General features: G+C 35.0%; 1 protein-coding gene across 1 annotated transcript; it reads right to left on the minus strand.

Moving 5' to 3' along the window:
• Nucleotides 1-1,915: 1,915 nt before the first annotated feature.
• LOC106983061 (taste receptor type 2 member 7-like) lies at nucleotides 1,916-2,928 on the minus strand. The gene has a single exon (XM_015081211.2). It carries the CDS (start codon nucleotides 2,840-2,842, stop codon nucleotides 1,916-1,918), a length of 927 nt encoding a protein of 308 aa, XP_014936697.2. The 5' UTR covers nucleotides 2,843-2,928.
• Nucleotides 2,929-22,715: the final 19,787 nt, after the last annotated feature.

Genomic DNA, 22,715 nt, shown 5'->3' on the forward strand with positions numbered 1-22,715 from the left:
AAATATCTGTCATGACTACGTATGTAATTCAGGCACTGGCACTAGTGAGACTTTCAGCTTGGCCTTAGAACAAGGGGCCATGGGGCTTCTCCAGGATGATGCACAGGTCGTTGAATAACCTAAGGAGTAGGTTCCAGTTACGCAATTGTCCTGAACTCAGGCTGTAAACATAGTGAATCCAGTTTTTCCCAGGGGAGAGTCTGGTTTTACCTGACTCATAACAAGTGAGCCTGGCATGGTAATTTCCTGGAGTCAAGTGATATTAAATTGTAAATTGGGGGACCTATGTTCAGATCACTTCAGACTATTAGCAAACCAAATATGAGATAAATATAAAAAATAAAGGATTTGACCAAATAATAGAATAATTCAGAGATTTTGAAATATTTTTAAGTTGACTGTTTAAGAACATAATACAGAAAGGTCATAGGATATCATTGATTATAGGTTGAACATTGATTGTTTTTTATCATAAATTTCAACATCTAAAGTTCTATAAATAAGAATGGGAAGAAAACCAAGTAAGAGAACACTGGCTTTAGAGACATAAGAGCCACATTTGAGTTCCAATTTCTCCACTGAGTATAGCTGATGGACTTTAGGTATGTGTAACGACCTCTTCAAACCTTACTTCTGCATGCAGAAATTGAGATAATTGCACTGCCTATTTTACACAATGTTCTGAGAATGAAGCAAACGATTGTGTGTAAAAATATTTTATAACATTAAAAAAAATCCATGTACACACACATCTAGGTTTGTTTTTTTTGTTTTCATCCTTGCAACTTCTAAGTCACCTAATCACAGTTTATTTACAATTAAAAGTAACTACAATTCTTTTTATTTGTTTGTTTAGGTGTCAGTGAGGGTTTCACAAATTCAAAATAGATATTGTGAGATGTAAAATATGACAAAAATTATTTTTCTTTCCTAAAGCAAGACTATTTAAGATCTTTATAGAGCAGAATCCACTCAACTCTACCAACATGTTTCAAAACTTTTACCTTAGATCTTCAAGTCTTTTGCTGATGCCATACCCTGGGCAATATTTCCAGCTGGAAGAAATTGACGCACCAGTTAAGGGGTTAAGACATCAGCTAAACATTTTCCTACCGAGACTTCAATGTCAACAACCTCACTCCTATTCTCTCTGGGCAGGAGTTTAACACTTCAAGGGATGAGAAAATATTTCTTCATCTTGTAAGAGATGGAGACCATGGATTGTATGTGTATATGCACATAAATGCTAGCTCTATTTGCATCTTCTCATTTACCAACTTGAACTAGTAACTGATATCAAAAGCAAAGTTAGACTTTAATCTGCATATCTGGGTTCATTGCCATGACATACAGAAACTTTCAATATATAATTTGAATTTTAACAATAGTTACACTAATGATGCTCTTTGAAAAATAGCTATGTTTAACCAAATAGACAAATTGGTTATACTGTTACACGTCTTAGCCTAAATCAATGTGATTTTGTTCATCTAAAACAGAAGATTCTCAGTGACCTGAGTAAACAGATAACAGAACTACTTTGGTTAACCGAATGAAGTCTTTTTACTTCTCTGATTTTTTTTTATACAACTGCCACTCTACTGCAAATGTTAATTATTTGAATGTATTACTATCATAATACTTATATATTTTATGTACATATGTATTCATATATGTTTTAAGTATACAGTCCCTGGGGAAAAAATATCCTATCCATCCAACATCAAAATTAGTGCTTCACATGTCCTGGGGGTAGAAGAGGAGAAGGAAATTGCCAGAAAGAGAGCACACAAAATACATAAGTAAACAAAAACAAAATATAAGTCTATCGAATCCACGTCAAACAAATACACAATATTTAACATTGCTTCTGTTCTTCATTGAACCTTTCTTCTTTTTCAGGATTGTTTGTATTTCATCGATTCTTTTTGAGGCAGAGAAGTCTCCTGAATGGTTGTTGGAATTTAGAATTACTCAATATGATTATAACTGAATGTCCAGAGGGAAATGCTGCCATTATGTCCTTTACCACAAAGAAGCACTGACTTCCGTAAGGAATACTGAATGTCATATTGGCCATGAAGGCAGCAAAATAAGAAATAAAGAAGCAAAAGAATGTTATCACTGTTTTTAATGCATTTATATGGGCTTCTGTGCTGGCACTTCTAACACCATGAGATCTGTTTTGCATCCGATGAGTGTGCCTATAGAGAGAAATGAATAACATAAAAGTACACATCACAAATATGGCTAGTGGAAATAGTAATACCAAGTTGACAAGAAGCACTCCATTAATTGGCCTTATCTTGAGTTCAGTCTTCTTCAGCGTGGCATTCTTGAGGAAATCATTATTGTTCATGTTTTTAGGGTAACCTACATCCATACACACAGCAGCAATGCTCATGGAGGCCAGCAGGCTTCCCAGAAGCAGCCAAGGCATTAGCTTTGAGATCCTGAATTTCAGCCAAAGAAAATAGGATTGAGTGAAGCCTGATATCTTGAGGCAGTAAAACACAGAAAGGCAGGTGGCAAACCAAAGACTGACAGAGCTAAAAAACATCCAAAAGAACAACATTGCTGCACCATAAATTTTTACCCTATAAAAGAGTGGAAAGAACACAGAGAAAAAACTTTGTACCATTAACACCATCAACAAACCAAATCTCGATATCCCTATACATATGCAAAGGAGTTGCATTGGTGTTAGCTTTCTGCTTTTGATCAATTCTTTACCGTTGATGATTACAAGAAATCCATTTACTGTAATCCCTGTGATAAATTCTGCTGACATGATGATAAGGTGAGGAATCGCTGACAAAGAGGAGGCCATGGTCCCTACCATAAATCTTAGCTTTTTCTTGTGGAGGTGTTAAATACCTCCACCGGATGATCTTGCAGATAGGAACATAGAGCACTGAGAAATCCGACCTTCTGCCAATTCCTGGATCATAAGTAGACTCTTGCACTAGATTTTTACCGGAAGGAAGAAAATCAGAGGGACTACTTTTTGAATCTGGTGCTCTTCACAAGAAACTGCGAATGCAAATCCAAAGATTTGAATGAAGGTTGGGTCTTCCAATTACATCCTAGGGAAAAATGTCATATTGGCATTCATCAGTTCTCATTCGTTTTCAATTTTGCTGAAAAATATGATTATAAATATATTTTATTTAGCTTACTATTATTTCCTTTTTGCCTTTTATTTTTTCCTAATGACAAATGATACATCCTCAAGACAGACAACTATTTTTATTATTGCTACAAGTATCCAACCTCAGACATGCCTCTTTCCCCAATACACTTTTTTTTCCTAATAATAATTCTAAGACACTTTATGAAATGACCTCCTCCCCACTCCCTACTCCCCCCAACCCACAAAGGCAATTTCTTCTCTAGACTTGAAAATTATTTCCTGAAATGAAGAATCCTTCATTCCCTTAAATGAGCTCTCATATTTTTAAAGTTTTATTTGTAGAATTCTGACCCGAGCTTCAGCAAACTGCAGTAATAAAAGTAGTGCATAACCAGGATAAAATTCTCATGCTGACATCATCTAATGCTCCTGTTAGAGTATCATTTGAAAAGGTTATTGAATCTATTATTACAAAGAGATGTTCACGTAATCTTACTGAATTATAAATACATTACATGTGCTAAATCTCAAAAACCAAAGCAAAAAAAAAAAAAAACCCAATTTGATTAAAAAATGGGCAGAAAGTCTGGATAGACATTTTTCTAAAGAAGACATATAGATGAGCAAATCATTAATTATCAGGGAAATGGAAATAAAAACCGCAATGAGATATCTCATCTGTTAGGATGGCTGCTATCTAAATGACAAGAAATGACAAGGGCTGGCAAAGTTGTGGAACAAAGGGAACACTTATTCACTGATGGTGGAAATTTATATTGGTACAACCACTATGGAAAACAGTGTAGAGATTATTCAAAAAATTAAAAGTAAAACTACCATATGATTCAGCAGTTTCACTTTTGGGTATTTATCTGAAGAAAACAAAAACACTAACTCAGAAAGACATATGCACCCCCATATTCATTGAAGCATTATTTATAAAAGATATGGCAACAGCCTAAGTGTCCATCAATGGATGAATGGATAAAGAAATTGTGATACATCACACACACACATGCACACACACATATTATTCACCAATAGAAAATAATGAAATCTTTTCATTTGCAACAGCATGAATGGACATTTAGGGCATTATGCTAAGTGAAATAAGTCAGACAGGAAAAGACAAATACTGTATAATCTCTCTTATACGTAGAATATAAAAACAAACAAATAACCCCTCCCAAAACAAACAAACAAAAAAACAAAATCAAGCTCATAGATACAGAGAACAAATTGGTTGTTGCAAAAGGCAAGGAGTACCAAGTGGGACAAATGGGTGATTTTTTCTTTTTTTTAGTTAAATGAGTTGATTTTTTTTATTTTAGAGAGAGAGAGAGAGCAGAAGTGAGAGAGAGGGGAAGAATGAGAGAGAGAGAGAGAGAGAGAGAGAGAGAGCAGAAGTGAGAGAGAGGGGAAGAATGAGAGAGAGAGAGAGAGAGAGAGAGAGAGAGAGAGAGAGAGAGAGAATTGTAAGCAGGTTCCATGGTCATTGTGGAGCCCAACACAGGGCTTGATCTCATGACCCTGGGTTTAGGACCTGAACCAAAATCAAGAGTAGGACACTCAGCTGACTGAGCCACCCAGACATCTCTGAACAAAAATTTTTTTAATGTGTGTGTGTCTGTATGTATATATATATATATATATATATATATATATATATATATATATCTTAAGTATATATATATATACTTAAGAGTATTAAAAATTCAAAAAGGAAATAACTGGATTTGCCACCCATTGTCCACACCCATTCATGTTTTTTTAAAGCCTCTTAGGGTCAGTGCTAGAATGTACATTCACTAGCCATGAAGGTAAATGTCAGTGCTACCTCTGAAACATTCCCCTGAGAGCTTCATCACCTTCTCCACCTATCTTCTACACATCATAGCTGTTCAAAATGCAGCAAGACTTATCCCATCTCTAACTTTTCTAAAATGCTTGTTTTGTGACCTGTACATCAATTTTGCCTCTGGTCTCTGGACTTGCCATCCTCCTTGTCTACAAACTTTGACTTTGCCCAGTGAATGGTATTAGCCAGCCCCATGGCCTCCAGGAGTCTATTCCCAGTTCTAGGTACAGGTGAAAAAGTGTCATCTCAAGTCTAAAACTCTAGACTAGTGTCATGATTGACATGAGGAAAAGAAAATGAAATTTGTACAGTTTACAGTTTTGTGTCCTAAGTTACATCTCTGGGACTTGATTGTATGTATTGAATGAAGCATTTAAAAGGATCTGATAACTGAGTTTTCTGTTTACTTCTACAGAATCTAGTTCTTAGTTAAACTAGAAATCAAATCAATTATAGTCTTCCATTTCCAGGAATTCTTTAAAAAAATTTTTAATAATTGTGTTTCATTCAGTGAGCTTGTTGAATTAAAGGTGACTGAGAAAATGGTGTAGAACAATTTAGCATATACATAACCAGCCAATTGATATTTACATGACAAATTATTAACTGTGCAATGTTAGACTGAAATTCTTAAGATATACTGACTATTGGGGAATTTTTTTTATTATCATAAATGTTTATTCCCTTTTGCCTATATTGGTACAAGGCATTACAGAAAAGATATATGAATATACCTGAAATATATCCTATTCTAGTGCAGCAATGGGGATCTTTTTGTATTTCAAATATCTTCACCATGATAATCAGCATCTGGGGAGACAGCAATAACATTATTTTCTTCATTTTCGAGTGACAAACTAGGGTAATAAAATATGGAGCAATATATGGAAACTCTTATTAGCCAAAAAAAAAAAAACAAATTAATTGTAATCAGATTAATTTCTTACAATAAAGATTAATTATAATTGTAACAATACTTTTTAAGAAGCACTTTATTTTTTAAATGTTTATTTATTTATTTTGAGGGAGAGAGAGAGTGTGTGTGTAAACAGGGGAGGGGCAGAGAGAGAGAGGGAGAGAGAGCATCCCAAGCAGGCTCTGTGCTGTCAACCCAGATCTCATGAACCGTGAGATCATGACCTGAGTTGAAGCCAAGAGTCAGATGCTTAACTGACTGAGACACCCAGGAGCCCCAAAGCATTTCATTTTTAAAACTGTATTTATAACAGCTACTTCAGAAGACACAAATGCTATAGGTAAGTAAAACCTTAAGAAAATATGAAATCACACAAAACAGTTAAAACAATTATTTTGAATCTGTTGTCTTAGACAAATACACAATTCATAAGCTAGAAACTGTTCCTCTTGAGTGTCCAAGTGATTTCACGTTTTTTGCTGAGTTAGTTTCAAACAACCTTCCATTTGTCACATTCATACAGGTGCAGCTGGTGGCAGAGGCTGTGAGTTATACGATTCTGCTGTGTGATTTGAATTTACCCAGAACTTATTGCATCCTGAAATCCTGGAAACTAGCTCTCATTTGCTTCCCTAAATACATTCTTAGTTGAAGAGAAAGCTTGAATTTTTCAAGAACTATTCTAAAGGTATAATTGACATTCAGCCACAATTTACCTGGTTAGTATTTGCATTTGTGATTTTCCTGTCATATGTGGACTGTTTTGCATTTGCCTTTATTGAATCCATTTTGGAAGAAAATTTTGGTGAAGAGCTCCTCCTCAGATCTCGGAAAAGTTAATGGTGAGTGAGAGAGTCTTGACATTAATAATTCATAGGCTTGTTCAGAGGTCTGGGAAAAGCAGTGGCCAAATGGAAAGAGATGATTTTCAAATTAAATAATCTTTGAAAGATTTACTTAAAAATAAATTTGTTTTCAAAGAGAAATAACAATATCTGCCAAAAGACATTGAATTTTTGTAATTTATTAAACAAATTTCAGTTTAGACGTCTTTCACTCAATATATATTCTAAAGGCTCACATGAACCTTGAGAATTGGTACACCTCCCATGGAGTTTTTGTCTCTCTCTTTGCTTTGCTTTGAACAATGTGGTGAGAGTCACTGGATTCTAAGAAGGTGTTCAGAAATGGCTTGAAAAATTAGAATGAACTTTAAATGTTGACACTGTGACTGGGTATTTCCCATAAACAGAGATCAGCTTATTTGGTTCTCCTTGTTTATAACTGTATAAATGTCAGTTTTTTCAAGAAGCACATTGAATTGCTAGTACTTTCTAGTGTTTAGGGTAGGTGCTTTACCTAAGAAGATTAAAGTTCTTTTCATTACTTTAGTTGAAAATATTTTTGTTTATAATTTTTCCATTACCCTTGCTTTGATATTGAAATTTTGCAGAGCATTGGCTCTAAATATTGAATCTTTATTAGTCAAAATTCATGCATTGAATTGTCTTATTTCTGTAAAAAAAAATCAAAATGTTTTTTGGCCTTCTGTAAAGAACTGACACAAAATTTTACTTATCATCTATCTTGTTGTCATGATGCGGTCACAGGAAATGAAAGGAGTCTAGGTGTTTAGAACCCATGTTCATGTGTGGACCTTGTTCGTGCATTGGCAGCATTTGGGCCACTGCATCCTTGCTGAGACCAGATTCCAATCACTGGAGAAACAATGGCTTAAAATCCATTCAATATACCTTCACGTATGTTCAATGTAGTTTTTCTTTTATGTTGAGTTGATTTCAGTATTCCCATAGGTTATATGAATTTTGAATTTGGAGACAAATTGATTTATTATTAAACTTATTATTAAGTTTATTCTCTGAATTCCCTCCTCAAGTTTCTAGGATATTAAGTATCAGGAGAGTGAAGGAGGACCCCAGGAGGGTGAGCATCAGGCTCATGATCCAAGCTGCCAAAATTATTTCCTTATGTGTTATACTACACTCACGGGTAATTCTCTGAAAAAAAAAATAGACATCAAATTTACACAATGGAAATTGAGTAAATTTTCTAATTGTACTCAGATTTGACAATAATGTATCAGTTGCTTTGCGATATTAGCAACCACTGATTTTATTCTTAAAATGTATTTTAGATGTTCTTCTATAAACTTACTGTCATTTAATTCTTACTGAAAAATTATGGAACTGCCTCATTTGAGGAACACAGTGAAGTTCCAAGACTGAAGCTTCAGGACAGTGTGATAAAGATTTGAATACAGGTGTTCTGTCTCTGTCTGGAGAGCATGTGGTCAGGCAACACACTACATACATTGCGACTGGAATACTTTGCTTCACCAAAATTATTAAGGAATACATATAGAGGCACCTGGGTGGCCCAGTCGGTTGAGCATCCAACCTCGTGTCAGGTCATGATCTCACACTAGTGCGCTCGAGCCCTGCATGGGGCTCTGCGCTGATAGCTCAGAGCCTGGAGCCTGCTTCGGATTCTGTCTCCTTCTCTCTCTGCCCCTCCCCCACATTCTCTCTCTCTCTCTCTCTCTTCTCAAAATAAATAAACATAATAATAAAAATATTTTAAAAAATAATACATATGAAATTAGCTGGAGAATCACAGTTTAATAGCCACCATTCTTTCTTTACACATATACACTAATAGGAAAAAAATCAAATATAATCCATTTGTTTAAGAGCACATCAGTAAAGTCATGAAGTTATGGAGTTGGAATTATTAGCATATCCCACGGTATACCATAGAACTGAGATGGAAAACAGCAAATAGAATCTAATAATAAGTATTCAATAAATAGTTATTGATATTTTTGTGGAAAATGAGACACAGCTCCGTTCATTGGAAAGTTATAGAACTCCCAGGATTCATAAAAACCTTATTGGTAGAAGAAAGAAATCAGAGGCACCTGGGTGGCTTAGTTGGTTAAGCATCCGGCTTCGCCTCAGGTCATGATCTCACAGTTTGTGGGTTGGAGTCCCACATCAGGCTCTGTGCTGACAGCTTGGAGCCTGGATCTTGCTTCAGATTCTGTGTCTCTCTTTCTCTCTGTCCTCCCCTTCTCATGTTCTGTTTCTCTGTCTCTCTCTCTCCCTCTCTTTCTCTTTCTCTCTCAAAAATAAATATTAAAAAAAAAAAAAAGAAATCAGATCCCACCACAACCATGCCCATTTTACAGAGAAAAATATTTTGAAGTCCTCTAGATTAGTAGGCTTATTGCAGGTTTAAATGAATAAAAATAGGCAGAGCTTATCAGGTCAGTTCAATTTTCTGGGCTTATATTTCCTCTTAGTCAAAACAAGTGTATGGAAAAAAAATGAATGGCCACAAGTTTGATTTTGTCAACATTTTCAGAATCATCTTCTGCCAAAACCTTGAAACAGTGTAATTACCTTTGCATATGTCCCTCTAGGACAGACAAATAATAGGATTTAATGATCCACTGATGACTGTATTGAATTAAAGTCCTGCTTGTGAGCCAACTCTTGTCAGCACACTCCACCCCAACTAATATTCTAATGCTTATTGTCATTCTGCTTTGAAGGCCTTCCTGTGTGAAATTATAATTTTTATCTCAGATTATCACTGAATGATGAGGTAGAGAAGAGCTTAGTTTCTCAAAGAGACACTATAATTAAGGAATAATTAAGGACTTCATTATTTTCTTACCATATCACTAAAATTTCACTTTCATTATTCCACTGGACAGTTTAAACCAGTAGGAAATTAAGGATGCAATGCTTTTGAAAATTGCAAAAAAAACATGAAGTATAAACTAGTTGTTATGAATTGGCTGAATATGACAGATGTGTCTAAGATAATAGAGCAAAGAGGGGGCACCCAGGTGGCTCAGTTGGTTAAGCATCTGACTTCAGCTCAGGTCATGATCTCACTGTTTGTGGGTTTGAGCCCTGCATCAGGCTCTGTGCTAACAGCTCAGAGGCTGGAGCCAGCTTCGGATTCTGTGTCTCCCTCTCTCTCTCTCTCTTCCCCATTCGTGCTCTCTCTCTCTCTCTCTCACTCTCTCAAAAATAAATATTTAAAATTTTTTAATGAAAAAAGATAATGGAACAATGATAAATCTGGGGGAGGGACATTTTAATTGTTTTCATTGCAATTGAGTAAATGTTAAATAATAACAGAAGTAGACAGAACAAGAAAAGTTGTCTAAGATTCAGAGAGAAGTATTTACAATGGAGTCCTAGTAACAGTAAAACATGCCTTCTATTATATCTCCATCCTTTCCATCCTGAAATGGACTGTAGCCCACTTTCAGATGCCTAGCATTAGGTAGTGACACGCATGAGGAAAAGTAGCTGACAGCACAAATTATGGCAATAGCATAAGTGTTCTCCCCCTAATTGAGACCTTCATAAAATAATTTATGAGAGAATAAGCAAATGGAGGATAATTGAGTGATACATTTTTTAGCAAAATACTGAGTGCTAAAAGCTCATTTAACTTATTAAAACTGTTCGATATTTGTAGAAGAAAGAAATATCTCTACTGTAGAGATGGGAAACTGTCATTTTCCAATGTTGGATAACTTACCTAAATTTAATCAGACAATCCATGAAAGAGTATAAATAAATTGTGATCTCTATTAACACCAACTGATACTTTTTATGTACACCAAACCACATTTTCTTCACAGTTGAGCCATTTCATAATGTGAACTGTAAAAAGAATATAACTCCAAATCATGGCTTAGAACACATAATAACAACCCCCAAATCATGAAAGGCTGCTATTTTTTAGTGCATTTTGAAGACCAAATTGTTTCAATAAATTTGAATAAACAAACAGTGTTTAGATATTTTGGTTGTGGTCTGTCCTTTCTTCGCTGCTCTTAATTTTCAATACCCATTCCATATTCAAAGTGACCATATTCCAACGTAAGACCCTGGATATCTTTATATTTCCAGAAGCACTCTGGACTCAAAATGAAAAGAGACAGCAATTTGTTTAAGAATGACCCATTTGTTATTATTTTCCTGATCTGTTCAAAGATAAATGATTGAAAGGAATGATTTATAGCAGCTATAAACCAATTAGCAATGAGTTAAAACTCCAACAGCACCATTTATCTCTTTTAGCTTTCTTTTTTTTTTTAGTACTTATTTATTTGTTTTGAGAAAGAGGCAGACCATGAGTGGAAGAGGGGCAGAGAGAGAGAGAGAGAGAGAGAGAGAGAGAGAGAATCCCAAGCAGGCTCCGTGCTCTCAGCACAGACGGCAACACAGGGCTTGTTTCCATGAACCATGAGAGCCAGAGTCAGACCTTTAACCAACTGAGCTATCCAGATGCCCCTAGCTTTCATCTGATTGTTTGGGCTGTTCATAATCAAGATCGATTTCTCTCCTTTTTTTTCCATGTCCTTTGTTTTTGATAGATTTTGAAAAGTTAATCAAATGATATTTTTTTCTTGTTGGAGATCTAGCTGATGTTACCTTGAGACAACATTAGTAGAAACTAAAGAGCTTCATGCTCAATTTTAGTGACACTGACATTTCAAAAGAACTCCTGATGTAGACAAGAGGCAACATATGGGCCTTTCAGAAGGTCATATGAAGCAATTCATTCACAAATGGAGAAAAACTAGTGCAACACTTCCTTGGTTTATATATGATGTGATCAGGTGGGCCTCAGGGGGGAAAAATAGATTGTGCTCCCAGCAGGGTGTGCAAATTGAGTTTTTTTCTCAAAAGGTATCCACATGTAAAAATGTCAGCACTCCTAAGAGACATATTTCTTCTGAACCTGAAATATCAACCTCTTATATTTAGGACTGTGACATCTAAAAAATAGTGATGAAAGTAGAAATTTTTTCTTGCTCTAGATTACATGCATTGTACATTTTTGCATGTGTGTGTGTGGCAATATGTGTACTTACTTAGTACTGTCTTGCTGTTTCTACCCCTTGGAAATATAATACGGCTTCTAGGAAATAGGGTAACTCTAGTTGCTTTTAAATTTTGATAACTGGATTTTTGGTATTGAATTTTTTCATTTGGGTTAGAAGTGGGATGCTTCCTTTAAATGTCTGTATTCAGATTCTCTTAACACGCTGCAATCACTGGTAATAAGTAAAGGAAACGGGGAATATTCTTGAGACTTTTATTTATGTATTTGTGGTAAAGCAGTTCTGTCTCCAAGTGAAGGAGAGCACATATCTATTCACTGTAAATCTTGAAAATTAACGTATCCCTGAGTGCTCGATCAGATCACTCAGTAGTTATCAATGATTCAAATTTTGAAGTGACCCTATTCTTTCTAGGAGGTTTAAGAGTATATGTTAAAAAGGTAACTCAATATAACTATGGATTTTATTACACAGATTCCTGTACGAAAGTGAAAGCCAAGTTTCTTTCTCTATCATTTTTTATCAATACTATGGTTATTAGTTTTTAAAATTTCATTCCTGTGGTCAGAACATAGTTTTGCAAAGGTCTAAATACAATGTAATTATTTTAGATTATGGTTGGTACCACCTTAGCTTATGAAATAAGCATCTAAACCTGGTTATGCCCTTTATGTAAGTCAGCGGGTAACTTCATGTGAACTGCTATCAACATGTCTTCCTGCTTTGCAGAGTCTATTTTATTTAAAAAAAATTTTTTTTAATGTTTAATTTTGAGAGCGAGATTGACAGAACATAAGTGGGGGAGGTTCAGAGAGCAAGGGAGACACAGAATCCAAATCAGGCTCCAGGCTTTGAGGTGTCAGCACAGAGCCTGACACAGGGCTCAAACTCACAAAATGGGAGATCATGACCTGAGCTGAAGTCAGACTCTCAACCAGCTGAGCCACCCAGGAACCCATGTTGAGTTTAAAACAGTTCTCTTCTACTCTGCTCTGTCTCCTGAGTGATCACTGATAGTGACAAATTACTTATGAATGAATCTTCTCTGTATTTTGGCATTGGTTAAAAGAACTTTTTTTTTTTTTTTTGCTTGGTTGGTTTTGTTTTGTTTTGTTTTGTTTTGTTTTGTTTTGTTTTGTTTTCTAGCTGACAGTATTCTAAATGAAAACCAAGATTTTCAGTCAAGGCTAGTCATAGTTCTAAAAATGCAAGCTCTTTGATAGTTAAACTTTTTTTTTTTGGTCAAATATAGATTCTGATTAATCTGAGTCTAGAATCATAATTGCATAAACTTTCAATTATTTAACATTGTTTCTCTTTTGAAAAGAATGACTTTTCTATAATCATTCTATATACACTTAGTATAAAAGCAGTTCTGTGTGGGTGGGAGGTGGGTAGGGGATGGGTAAAATAAGTAAAAGGGATTAAGAGTATAATGGTAATGAGCACTGAGTAATGTATAGAATTGTTGAGTCACTCTATTATACAGTTGTTAATATAACACTGTGTGTTAATTATACTTAACAACTAAAAAATAATAACATAAAATAAAAACAAAAATAATTGATAAATTAACTCACTGATACAGCAGCTTCTGTTCCCATTATATTGTGAGCATTTACCTTTTTGCAGAATAGTTTTTCAAAACATAATCTCCAATAGGTAAATAAAATTTCATAGTACAGTCATACAATAATTAATTATTCTTAATTTATTAGATATTTGTATTATTCCCAATTTTTGGTTATGTAAGTAATATTAAATAGAATATTTTTGCATGCAAGTGTTTGATTTTATTTCTGATTACCTCTTTGGATTGGGATATAGAAGTGTATCAAAGTTTGTGACTATTTCTACGTTCATGATCTACATTGTTTTCAGAGAAACTGTACCGGTGTATATCCCATCAGGAGGATATGATTGTTTCTGTTTACTGTACATCTATCAGCATTTTGTGTTTTTTCTTAAGATGGTTTCTAATTTGATAGTGAAATGACTTTTAATTTTTATTTTCATTTTTAGTGTAAGTGTGGTTGAATTTCCTTAGATATATGTGTTACCCACTTAACTGTTCTCTTCTGTGACTCATTTTATATCCATTGCCTGTTCATGTTTTTATTTTAATTGAAGGATATGGGAACTTCCTTTCATCTTTATGCTTTAAACAGTTTCTTAATTAGAAAGTCAAACTTAATTCTATACATGTAGCTATAAGTCATTACATATTTATTTGACAGAAGATGAACGTGTTGCATTATTTGTAAAAGCAGTTCTAACAATAACTCTTTAATTTACCTATTAAGCTTTGCTTTTTAATCTTTTACGATACCTTTAAAAACACCACTAAAGATAGAGCTCAGAGTACATTGGAAATCTGGTGAGTATGAAAGAAACCCTTGAGACTGATAAGTTTTTTAAAAGCTGCAATTTTTTATCTCAAATTAATTAATTCAGAAAATGAGTGACTGATGAATGAAACCATCTAAGGATACTATTACTAACACGGAAGAACCTGGTAGACCCAATAGATTATTCTGTTGTTCGTAAACAAAAAGACTGTGTGTACTTTGTTCAAGTTCTGGCTATTCTGATTTAAATTTTTAATGGAAATATGAATAAAATACATATTTTTACTTTCTTCAGAGAAAAACATATATATAAATTTATTAAAAATATTTATATATATTAATCATATATAAATAAGTTATATGTATAAATATTTATACTCAAGTAAATATATATCACAAATAAATAATATATTATACCTATATTACAACTCTCTCGTATGCATTATATATATTGCAACTTCTATACAAAGCTGCTGAGAAGGCAAATATGGCCCTCAGGGGAAAAAAGGACAAAGGTGTTTTACACATTTAGGAGTAGCAAATAAAGCAAAAAAACCAAAAAAGCAAAATAATAATGAATGGGAGTACCCTCTTCAATTAGGGAAATTAACATGCAACACAGAAAGTTTTTGTTTCTAAAATAAATTTCTAAAAATAATATCTTAAAATATGAAATCTTGCCTCTATATATCGGAAGGTTTTCAATTGCCCATTTTAACAACTTAAATATAAATGGACACCAGCAATTAATGTGCTTGAAATAGGATAAAAAGCAAATTATAATGGCTTTTTAGTAACTGTGTAACAGAGTGATGGAACATTAAGTTGAAAGAACAAAGGCGGACTATGTATTTATGAGGCTCTTGATTTTGCTTTATTTTACTTTATTTTATTTTATTTTATTTTATTTTATTTTATTTTATTTTATTCTTTTATTTTTCAAGAGAAAGGGAAGCTTGCACACACAAGGGGCCCAGGGAGAGGGAGAAAGAGAATCTTAAGCAGGCTCCACACCCAGCGCGGAGCCCAACGTTGAGCGCACTGGTGGGCCCAACACAGGCCTGATCTCTCTCAAGATTATGAGATCATGACCTGAGCCGAAATCAAGAGTCAGAGCTTAACTGAGTGAGTCACCCAGGTGCCCCAGGCTCTTTAGCAAATGACACAAACACAACACAGAAAGAAAAAGTAATGTTTATTTCCCATTTTTTAAGTAGCCTATTATATTAAGTATGACAAAATGAGTGAACCTCTTTGGGACTCCTTTTTCTTTACTTTTAACATAAATTACAGTTCTTGTTACACAATTATTTGGAACTGAAAAATAATATATAGCCTTAGATTTTAGTAATTTTCAAAAATACCAAGTGAGTGATTCTGTATACTTCATTTAAGATACATGCTTGGTTTGCTGGGAAGGAAGAGGGGGATCTATCTTGAATGAAATAAACAATAGCTATACATAAAATTAACTTATAAATATGAAAACCCAGTTGGATACAGACACTCAAAACACTCCAGTGACTTTCTTAGATTCTAGTTTTTCACTTTCTTATATTCCAGCCGACAGTGATATCACCTAAGTATTGAAACTTTGTGGGTCACAGACCATTTTAAGAGTCTGATGAACTCTATGAACTACCTTCCTTTAAAAATATCACTACTCCCCCCAAAAATTATGGATATAATTTCAGAGGTTTCACAGAAGTTCAGCATGATTCACTAATTATAGACACAGATTAAGATCCTTATCTCAAGGAAAACCCAATGAAAATATTAGGAGGTCATTATAGTTAATTTTTAAAATAACTGGATTTTAACATGTTGGGCATAGTGATAAAGAGATCTTTGGTCATTTATTTGTGGGACTTATCTTTACAAAAATTTCAATAAATAAAGTTCAATGAAAATGTGAGCCAAAATCAGTGGTAGGTCAGTGAAAAATTCCTTGGGTCAGAAGTGTATTTGCTTATATTCAAGTTTAATTTTAATTTTAAATAAACTGATAAGACCCTGGTTAATTTAGTGTTAGCTGAATGACATGTTATACTCTTTTCTTTGGTGTATTAAAAAGAAAGTCTTTAAAAAGCATCAGTTGTGAATACTAAGACTGGTTTTTATGGCACACTTTCTTAAATCAAGTTTTCTGCACGAAATCATCCAGACACAATCATATTCACTTTTTGATTATAAAAAACAGGATTTTGGTGTCATATAAGGTCGGTTCAGAACATTTACCATATTCAACAAGCAGTATAGCACAGCTGATTTATTGCTCCCCCAGTTCAAGTGATATTCTGGGTTTCTTTCCTGGTTAACTGACACACTATTGATTATTGACATGAATTGTCACTTAAGCAAGTTATAATACTATTATTAATAGTAACTGGGTTATAAGATCACTAAATACACAATGTAATAAAAGAGATGGCTAATTTTTAAGTCTCCAAATAATACTTGAAATGCTTAACTGACATAGTTTATACATAAAATCATGAACTATGGTTTTTAATCCCACTTATCTAATCTTCATTTTGTGGTAGAGGTGGTTTGTATATACAGAACGGCACATATTTACATGGGGGAGGGATTGTAGTTCCTGTTGTGTCTGCTTACACATTAAATTATTGTACTGTAGGTAAATACAGGTTTTGTTCTATGTAAATAAGTGAGATGACAGATCTTTTTACTAATCCCTATTTACATGTATTATCTAGATTTTTACTGGTGACAGTGAATCTAGTTAATAGCCATAGTGCTTTATGGAAATGTACATTGAAAAGTTTAAAATATCATATAAATATAAGGAAACATTATTATAGGTGAATTAACTATTATTATTGTTGTTTGCCACCATACTATAAACACATAACCATAATTTAAATTCAGTATTAAACGTATTAGTCCAATACTCTGAAATACTGATGTAACTTTTGGTATGAAAAGAGATCTACTTAGCTGAACAAATGTTTATGAAACTTTGTGAATGCCTTATGTGACACAGTTTTATGTCTATGAGGAGTTCTCCACTTTGGGTAAGAAAGAAATTTTAGGAAACTAGCTTTTGGTAAAACAAAACACAACTGTCCAGGCAGAGGTGGATCTACCAGGAAGCCACTGAAGCAGAAGCTTTTGGGCTTGTTAATATATGACTGGTCATCTACTTCCAGGGCCTTACATGGATCTGTAGCATTGGGAACAATTATATGCTTTTATAACTTTTGAAAAAGTAACGTATTTTATCTGAAAGTAGTTAAGACTGTTCTCTATTCACTTTGCCTTTTTTATGCGTTCCTCAGGGTAAATGGGGTTGGAACAAGTGAAGAAAGTTTTGAGATCTGTCTGAAAGGAAGCTGAGTTGGGGATACAGTGCAATTGAGTTAAATAGCACATAGCTAACGAGATTCACAGTCTCTAGCATGAATAGTTATGCCATTGCTAGTTGTCTCTGTGTAGGAATGGCTTTCTGTCATCCATCATGCCAATTAGGCTGGTGTCATACCACAAGGATGTAAACACCTAAGACAGAGGCATCTTACTCCATAAACATGTCCAACAGCATCTGACCCTAGAAGAGAAATGGAGAAAAAAAATTGGTCTTGAAATATACATACTCAAGTGCTAGTCTATGGAAATTTGTTCAAACCTTACAGTTTATAAACGAAGGAAACAACAACTCTAAAACTTTACATGAAAGCACTAATGATGAGCTGTGAATCTAAAAGAAAATTTTCTAAATTATTAGCGTTAATAAAATATTTTTTCAACTATGCTAGATGATTGAATTACCTTCCCATTCTCTTTACAGAAAATATGATAACATCGTTTCATGTGAGGAAGCAGTTAAAAACTATGCAGCTAAAAAATGTAGAAAGTAGAATTATAGAGATGTATGAGGCCGTTATTACTAAAAATATGCATTTTATTTGCATTTTGTGATGTTTATAGTATTTTCCAGCTTTTTAAAATGTGTAATGTATTCTGATTTTTCTTTTCTAAAAAATATTCACTTGTGTCTGATTTTGTATGCATAAATTTGTATTATTTTTTAAAGAGGGCCCAGATTATATAAACTTTAGGTCTCATTAAACCTAGTTCCACCCTTACCTGAGAAAGTTATAAAGAACTCTGGGGCAGAGAATCTTCAAGAAGGAAGAAGCAGTCCAGTGACCTTTATCTTTTTCTTTTTTTCTCAGTGACCTTTTTCTTATGGCTTTCTTTTTTTTCCTCAAGGTTTATTTATTTTTGAGAGAGAGTGAGAGAGTAAGCGGGGCAGGGGCAGAGAGACAGGGGGACAGAGGATCTGAAGTGGGCTCTGTGCTGGCAGCAGAGATCCCAATGCGGGGCTCGAACTCATGAACCGTGAGATTACGACCTGAGCCGATGTTGGATGCTCAACCAACTGAGCCATCCAGGCACCCCTTTCTTATGGCTTTCTAACTTGTTTCCTGATGCTCCTATTTCACCATCTCACCAGCCACTTCCTCTCTGGTAACCATCAATATGTTCTCTATAGCTAAGAGTCTGTTTCTTGGTTTCTCTCTCTCTTTAATGTTTATTTATTTATTTTGAGAGAGAGAGAGGACAGAGAGACAGAGAGAGAGAGAGAGAGAGAGAGAGCGAGTGAGGGAGGGGCAGAGAGGGAGGGAGAGAGACAATACCAAGCAATCTCTAAACTGTCAGCCCAGAGGCTGACGCAGGGCTCAATCTCACGAACTGCGAGATCATGACTTGACCTGAAATCAAGAGTCGGAGTCTTAACCGACTGAGCAATCCAGGCGGCCCTCTCCTTTTTATTTTTAAAATACATATTCTTTTGACATTGCTTATGTTTATTTTATACATTGTAAGTGTGTTTTTTTTTTAATTAAGGTTTTATTTTAAAGGACTTGGCTTAAACACAAAGTGAAAATTATCTTTGTTGCCATAAATTCAGTTCAAATTGATCTTAAATTTAGATTATGGAATATTACATGCCAGGCCCTAGAATTATCCAAATAATTCATTCATATTACAGTGTTAATTTTTAAAATGTATGAAAAAAAGCCCTGAAAAAAATCATACAATGTGAGCTAAATATTCAGTGTTACAAAGCATGGTTTTCTGAAGGAAACACAGCTTATTTCTTGTAAATTATCTTGAATCTCTTACCCTATCTGAGCAGTCAGTGGAGAAACATTGGACTGACTACCTGAGGAATCTTCCTCTCCCCATGTCCTTCTTTGGCCCTTCCTCATCCACAGGGACTTTCTGTGGAGAACAGTGAAGGATGATTGAGGTTAAAAGTTGTTATGGACTAATGTGTTCCCTTTTTGTATGTAGAAATCCTAGGCCCCAATGTGGTGGTTTTCAGAGGTGCAGCCTTTGGAGGTAATTAGGTCTAGATGAGATCACGAAGCAGGGCCCTTATGATGAGATTAACACACTTAACAAGCAGACACAGAGAATTTGCTCTCTCTTTGCCATGTGAGGGTACAGCAAAAAGAAGGCAGCCGTCCGCAAACCAGGAAGAGGGCCTTCACCAGACACAGGATCTGTCGGAAAGTTGATCTTGGACTTCACAGCTTCCAGAATTGTTAGAAACAAATGTTTATTGTTTAAACCACCCAGCATATGGTATTTTGTTATAGCAGCTTGAGCAGACTGAGACAAAGGCCCATCTCTGGGGAGGTGCTGCTAAACTCACATTCCTCCACATCTCCACAAAAGACAGACCACCTTCCAGATACAATAGAACTATCTCTTCACGTCCCTTCTTTCCCTTGTTTTCTGCCTTCATCAAACATTATGGTTATTTTCACAGAGGGGTTTAAATCCTACTCACATGTCGGGAGAACATTCTTAACTGTTGGTGGCAAGATCCCTTGAAGGGACAGTTTCTCTTTGTTCTTGGTGGAGGAGATGATTTAGTAAGCCTGCTTTGGGATTCAAATTGAGCCCTCAGAAGCCTGCTCTGCCTGGATTTCAAGCATTTAGCAGGAAGGATTTTATTATAGGTTCAGGAACTTACTTTCTCAAGGAAAACTCTAGAAGAGGTTACAGGATGGATGGAGGACCCAGAAGGACAAATAAAATCTCAGTTATTTTATTATAAAATGCCCATGATAACCTCCTTCTTTTTGCTCCGGTGTGACAATGTTAAGAAAAGTCTCTGGCTTGATGTACAGGCTTGATGCCTCTGCATTCCTCTGGGGAGGTATTGAACAGAAGCTAAGATTTGGGTTCCGGGGAGTGCACGGATGCAGGAGCCAGAGGACGGCAGGACAGCTGGCATCCAAGCCATGTGCAGTTAATTCTGGCGAATGAATGAATGACAAAATCTAAGAAATACATAGCCTATTTTAGTAAAACTTCAAAGAAGTCTACAGAGACCTGGGTAGAATGCGAAGATAAAATGTAACATTAATGCAGCACAGACAATCTCGTCCCCATGGTATGATGCTCCATTCCAAATTCAATCCTATTCCTCCAAGAGCACTCTTCGCTCCAGTCTGGACTGAAGATGATCCCTGATACGCTGTGGGAAAATACATGGCTAAGATTCTCTCCCAGAAGAAAACTGATCATTTCAGGATACGAGCTGTCCTTGCACTGATTTAATACTTGGTACCACACTATGACTCCCCCAGAACAATGAGGAAGTAATAGCAGCTACTAAAAGGCCCTAAGAAAGGGATCCTTCTTAGAATAAAGTACTTATGTAAAAGACAAAACACTGCCTCTATCCCAGGTGACAGGATCTGTTTGTAATTTCCCCAAAACACAGTTTTCAAGCTACCAAAAAAAAAAAAAAAAGTTTAGGTGCCATTGTCTCTGCTCACCTTTATATTTCATATAACCATTAGCTGTTAAAATTTGAAAAGAAAAAGAGTTGAAATGACATAAAATGCACTTGATGCATATAACAGATATATGATTCAACTTAACATGTATCTTAGAATTTGAATAATTGTGTCTGTTTATAACCTCTAGAATTAAATGAACTGTTACATTCTCAACAAACATTAAAAAAGTCAAATCTGTTGACAGTTTGTGACTATGCAGTAAGCAATGTATACTAAAATTTGTTTTTATTAGCTTAGTGTACATTAAAAAAATTTTAATGTTTATTTATTTTTGAGAGAGAGAGAGAGAGAGAGAGCGAGAGCATGAGTGGGGGAAGAGCAGAGAGAGAGGAAGACTGAATCCCAAGCAGGCTCCAGGCTCTGAGCCGTCAACACAGAGCCCAATGTGGGGCTCAAACTCACAAACCACAAGATCACAACCTGAGCCAAAGCTGGACGAGTCAAACATTTTCAGCTCCCCAAAATTCTAATGTTTAATTTCCTTCTTTAAAAGTAGAAATTTTATTTCCAAATATCCTGGCCATTGACTTAGTAGGGTTTCTGCTTGTAACAATCTTTTATGTCATTTCAAACACAATACAACCAGGTTCTAAAATTCTTCATGCTAAATGCTAAAGTACAGCTATTAAATGACAAAAATTTGAAATAGCTCTTATCCTAAAAGATGATTAAAAAAAAATCAACGAATACATCCATACAATCCACACAATGATACAGGAGTATGCAATCAAATAAGGGCATGATACATAGTTCTCTCTATTAAAATAAAAATAAATCACAAAATAAAAAAGTGGCCTACAAAGCACATGAATAGTAACCTAGTGGTGTTAAAGGTATGTAGTCACACACACACAAAAACTGAAAAGATGTACATTAAACTTTTTTACACTAAATATTTTTATTGGTAATTACTTGGTAATTTCTTTCCTCATACTTTCAGTTTTCTAGTTTAAATTTTTTTTTAACGTTTATTTATTTTTTTGAGACAGAGAGAGACAGAGTATGAACAGGGGAGGAGCAGAGAGAGAGGGAGACACAGAATCGGAAACAGGCTCCAGGCTCTGAGCTGTCAGCACAGAGCCCGATGCGGGGCTCGAACTCACGGACCGTGAGATCATGACCTGAGCCGAAGTCGGACGCCCAACCGACCAAGCCACCCAGGCGCCCCTCAGTTTTCTAGTTTAAACAGGTATACTTAGATCTTAACAAAAATATAGCTCTTCTGAGTTAAAGTTAAATGTACAAGTTAATAAATATATAAAATCAAAGTGGAGAATCATAATCACTTGCAGGTTCATTGTAAATGTGTATGTCTAAAATACTATTTTAAGTTACAGATTGCTCAATGCTTAATTGAGTCTTTCATTTCCAGAGAGTATTAGTTTGTTTAAAGGATATTCAACCACCTTATCCTCCCCATATTTTATATTTTGTTCTTGAATCTGACAAATTGTGCCTCCTGCCACCTCAACCTAAAACTAGCACCAGTTTCATTACCTTTCTTGTTAAATAAAATAGAATGACTTTGTTTCTGCTCATAGAACCTAAGTTTCATGAGGTCTAGAACTTGGCTTTTTTCACCTTGGTGACAGGCATGGTTTAAAGTATGCGTCCAGCAAAAATTTGATAAAATCTAACTGTCAAACTTTTTCACTTCCATTAGCTTACTTCAGTCCCCCACGTGTTTCCTGTTGATGTCCTGCACTGAGCTATTGCTTTCTT

The sequence above is a fragment of the Acinonyx jubatus genome, chromosome A2 (genome assembly GCF_027475565.1).
Source record: "Acinonyx jubatus isolate Ajub_Pintada_27869175 chromosome A2, VMU_Ajub_asm_v1.0, whole genome shotgun sequence".
Classification (NCBI taxonomy): Eukaryota; Metazoa; Chordata; class Mammalia; order Carnivora; family Felidae; genus Acinonyx; species Acinonyx jubatus.

Excerpts from the sequence above, each read along its gene's own strand:
- LOC106983061 (XM_015081211.2), bottom strand. The coding sequence starts at position 2,842 with ATGGTAGGGACCATGGCCTCCTCTTTGTCAGCGATTCCTCACCTTATC.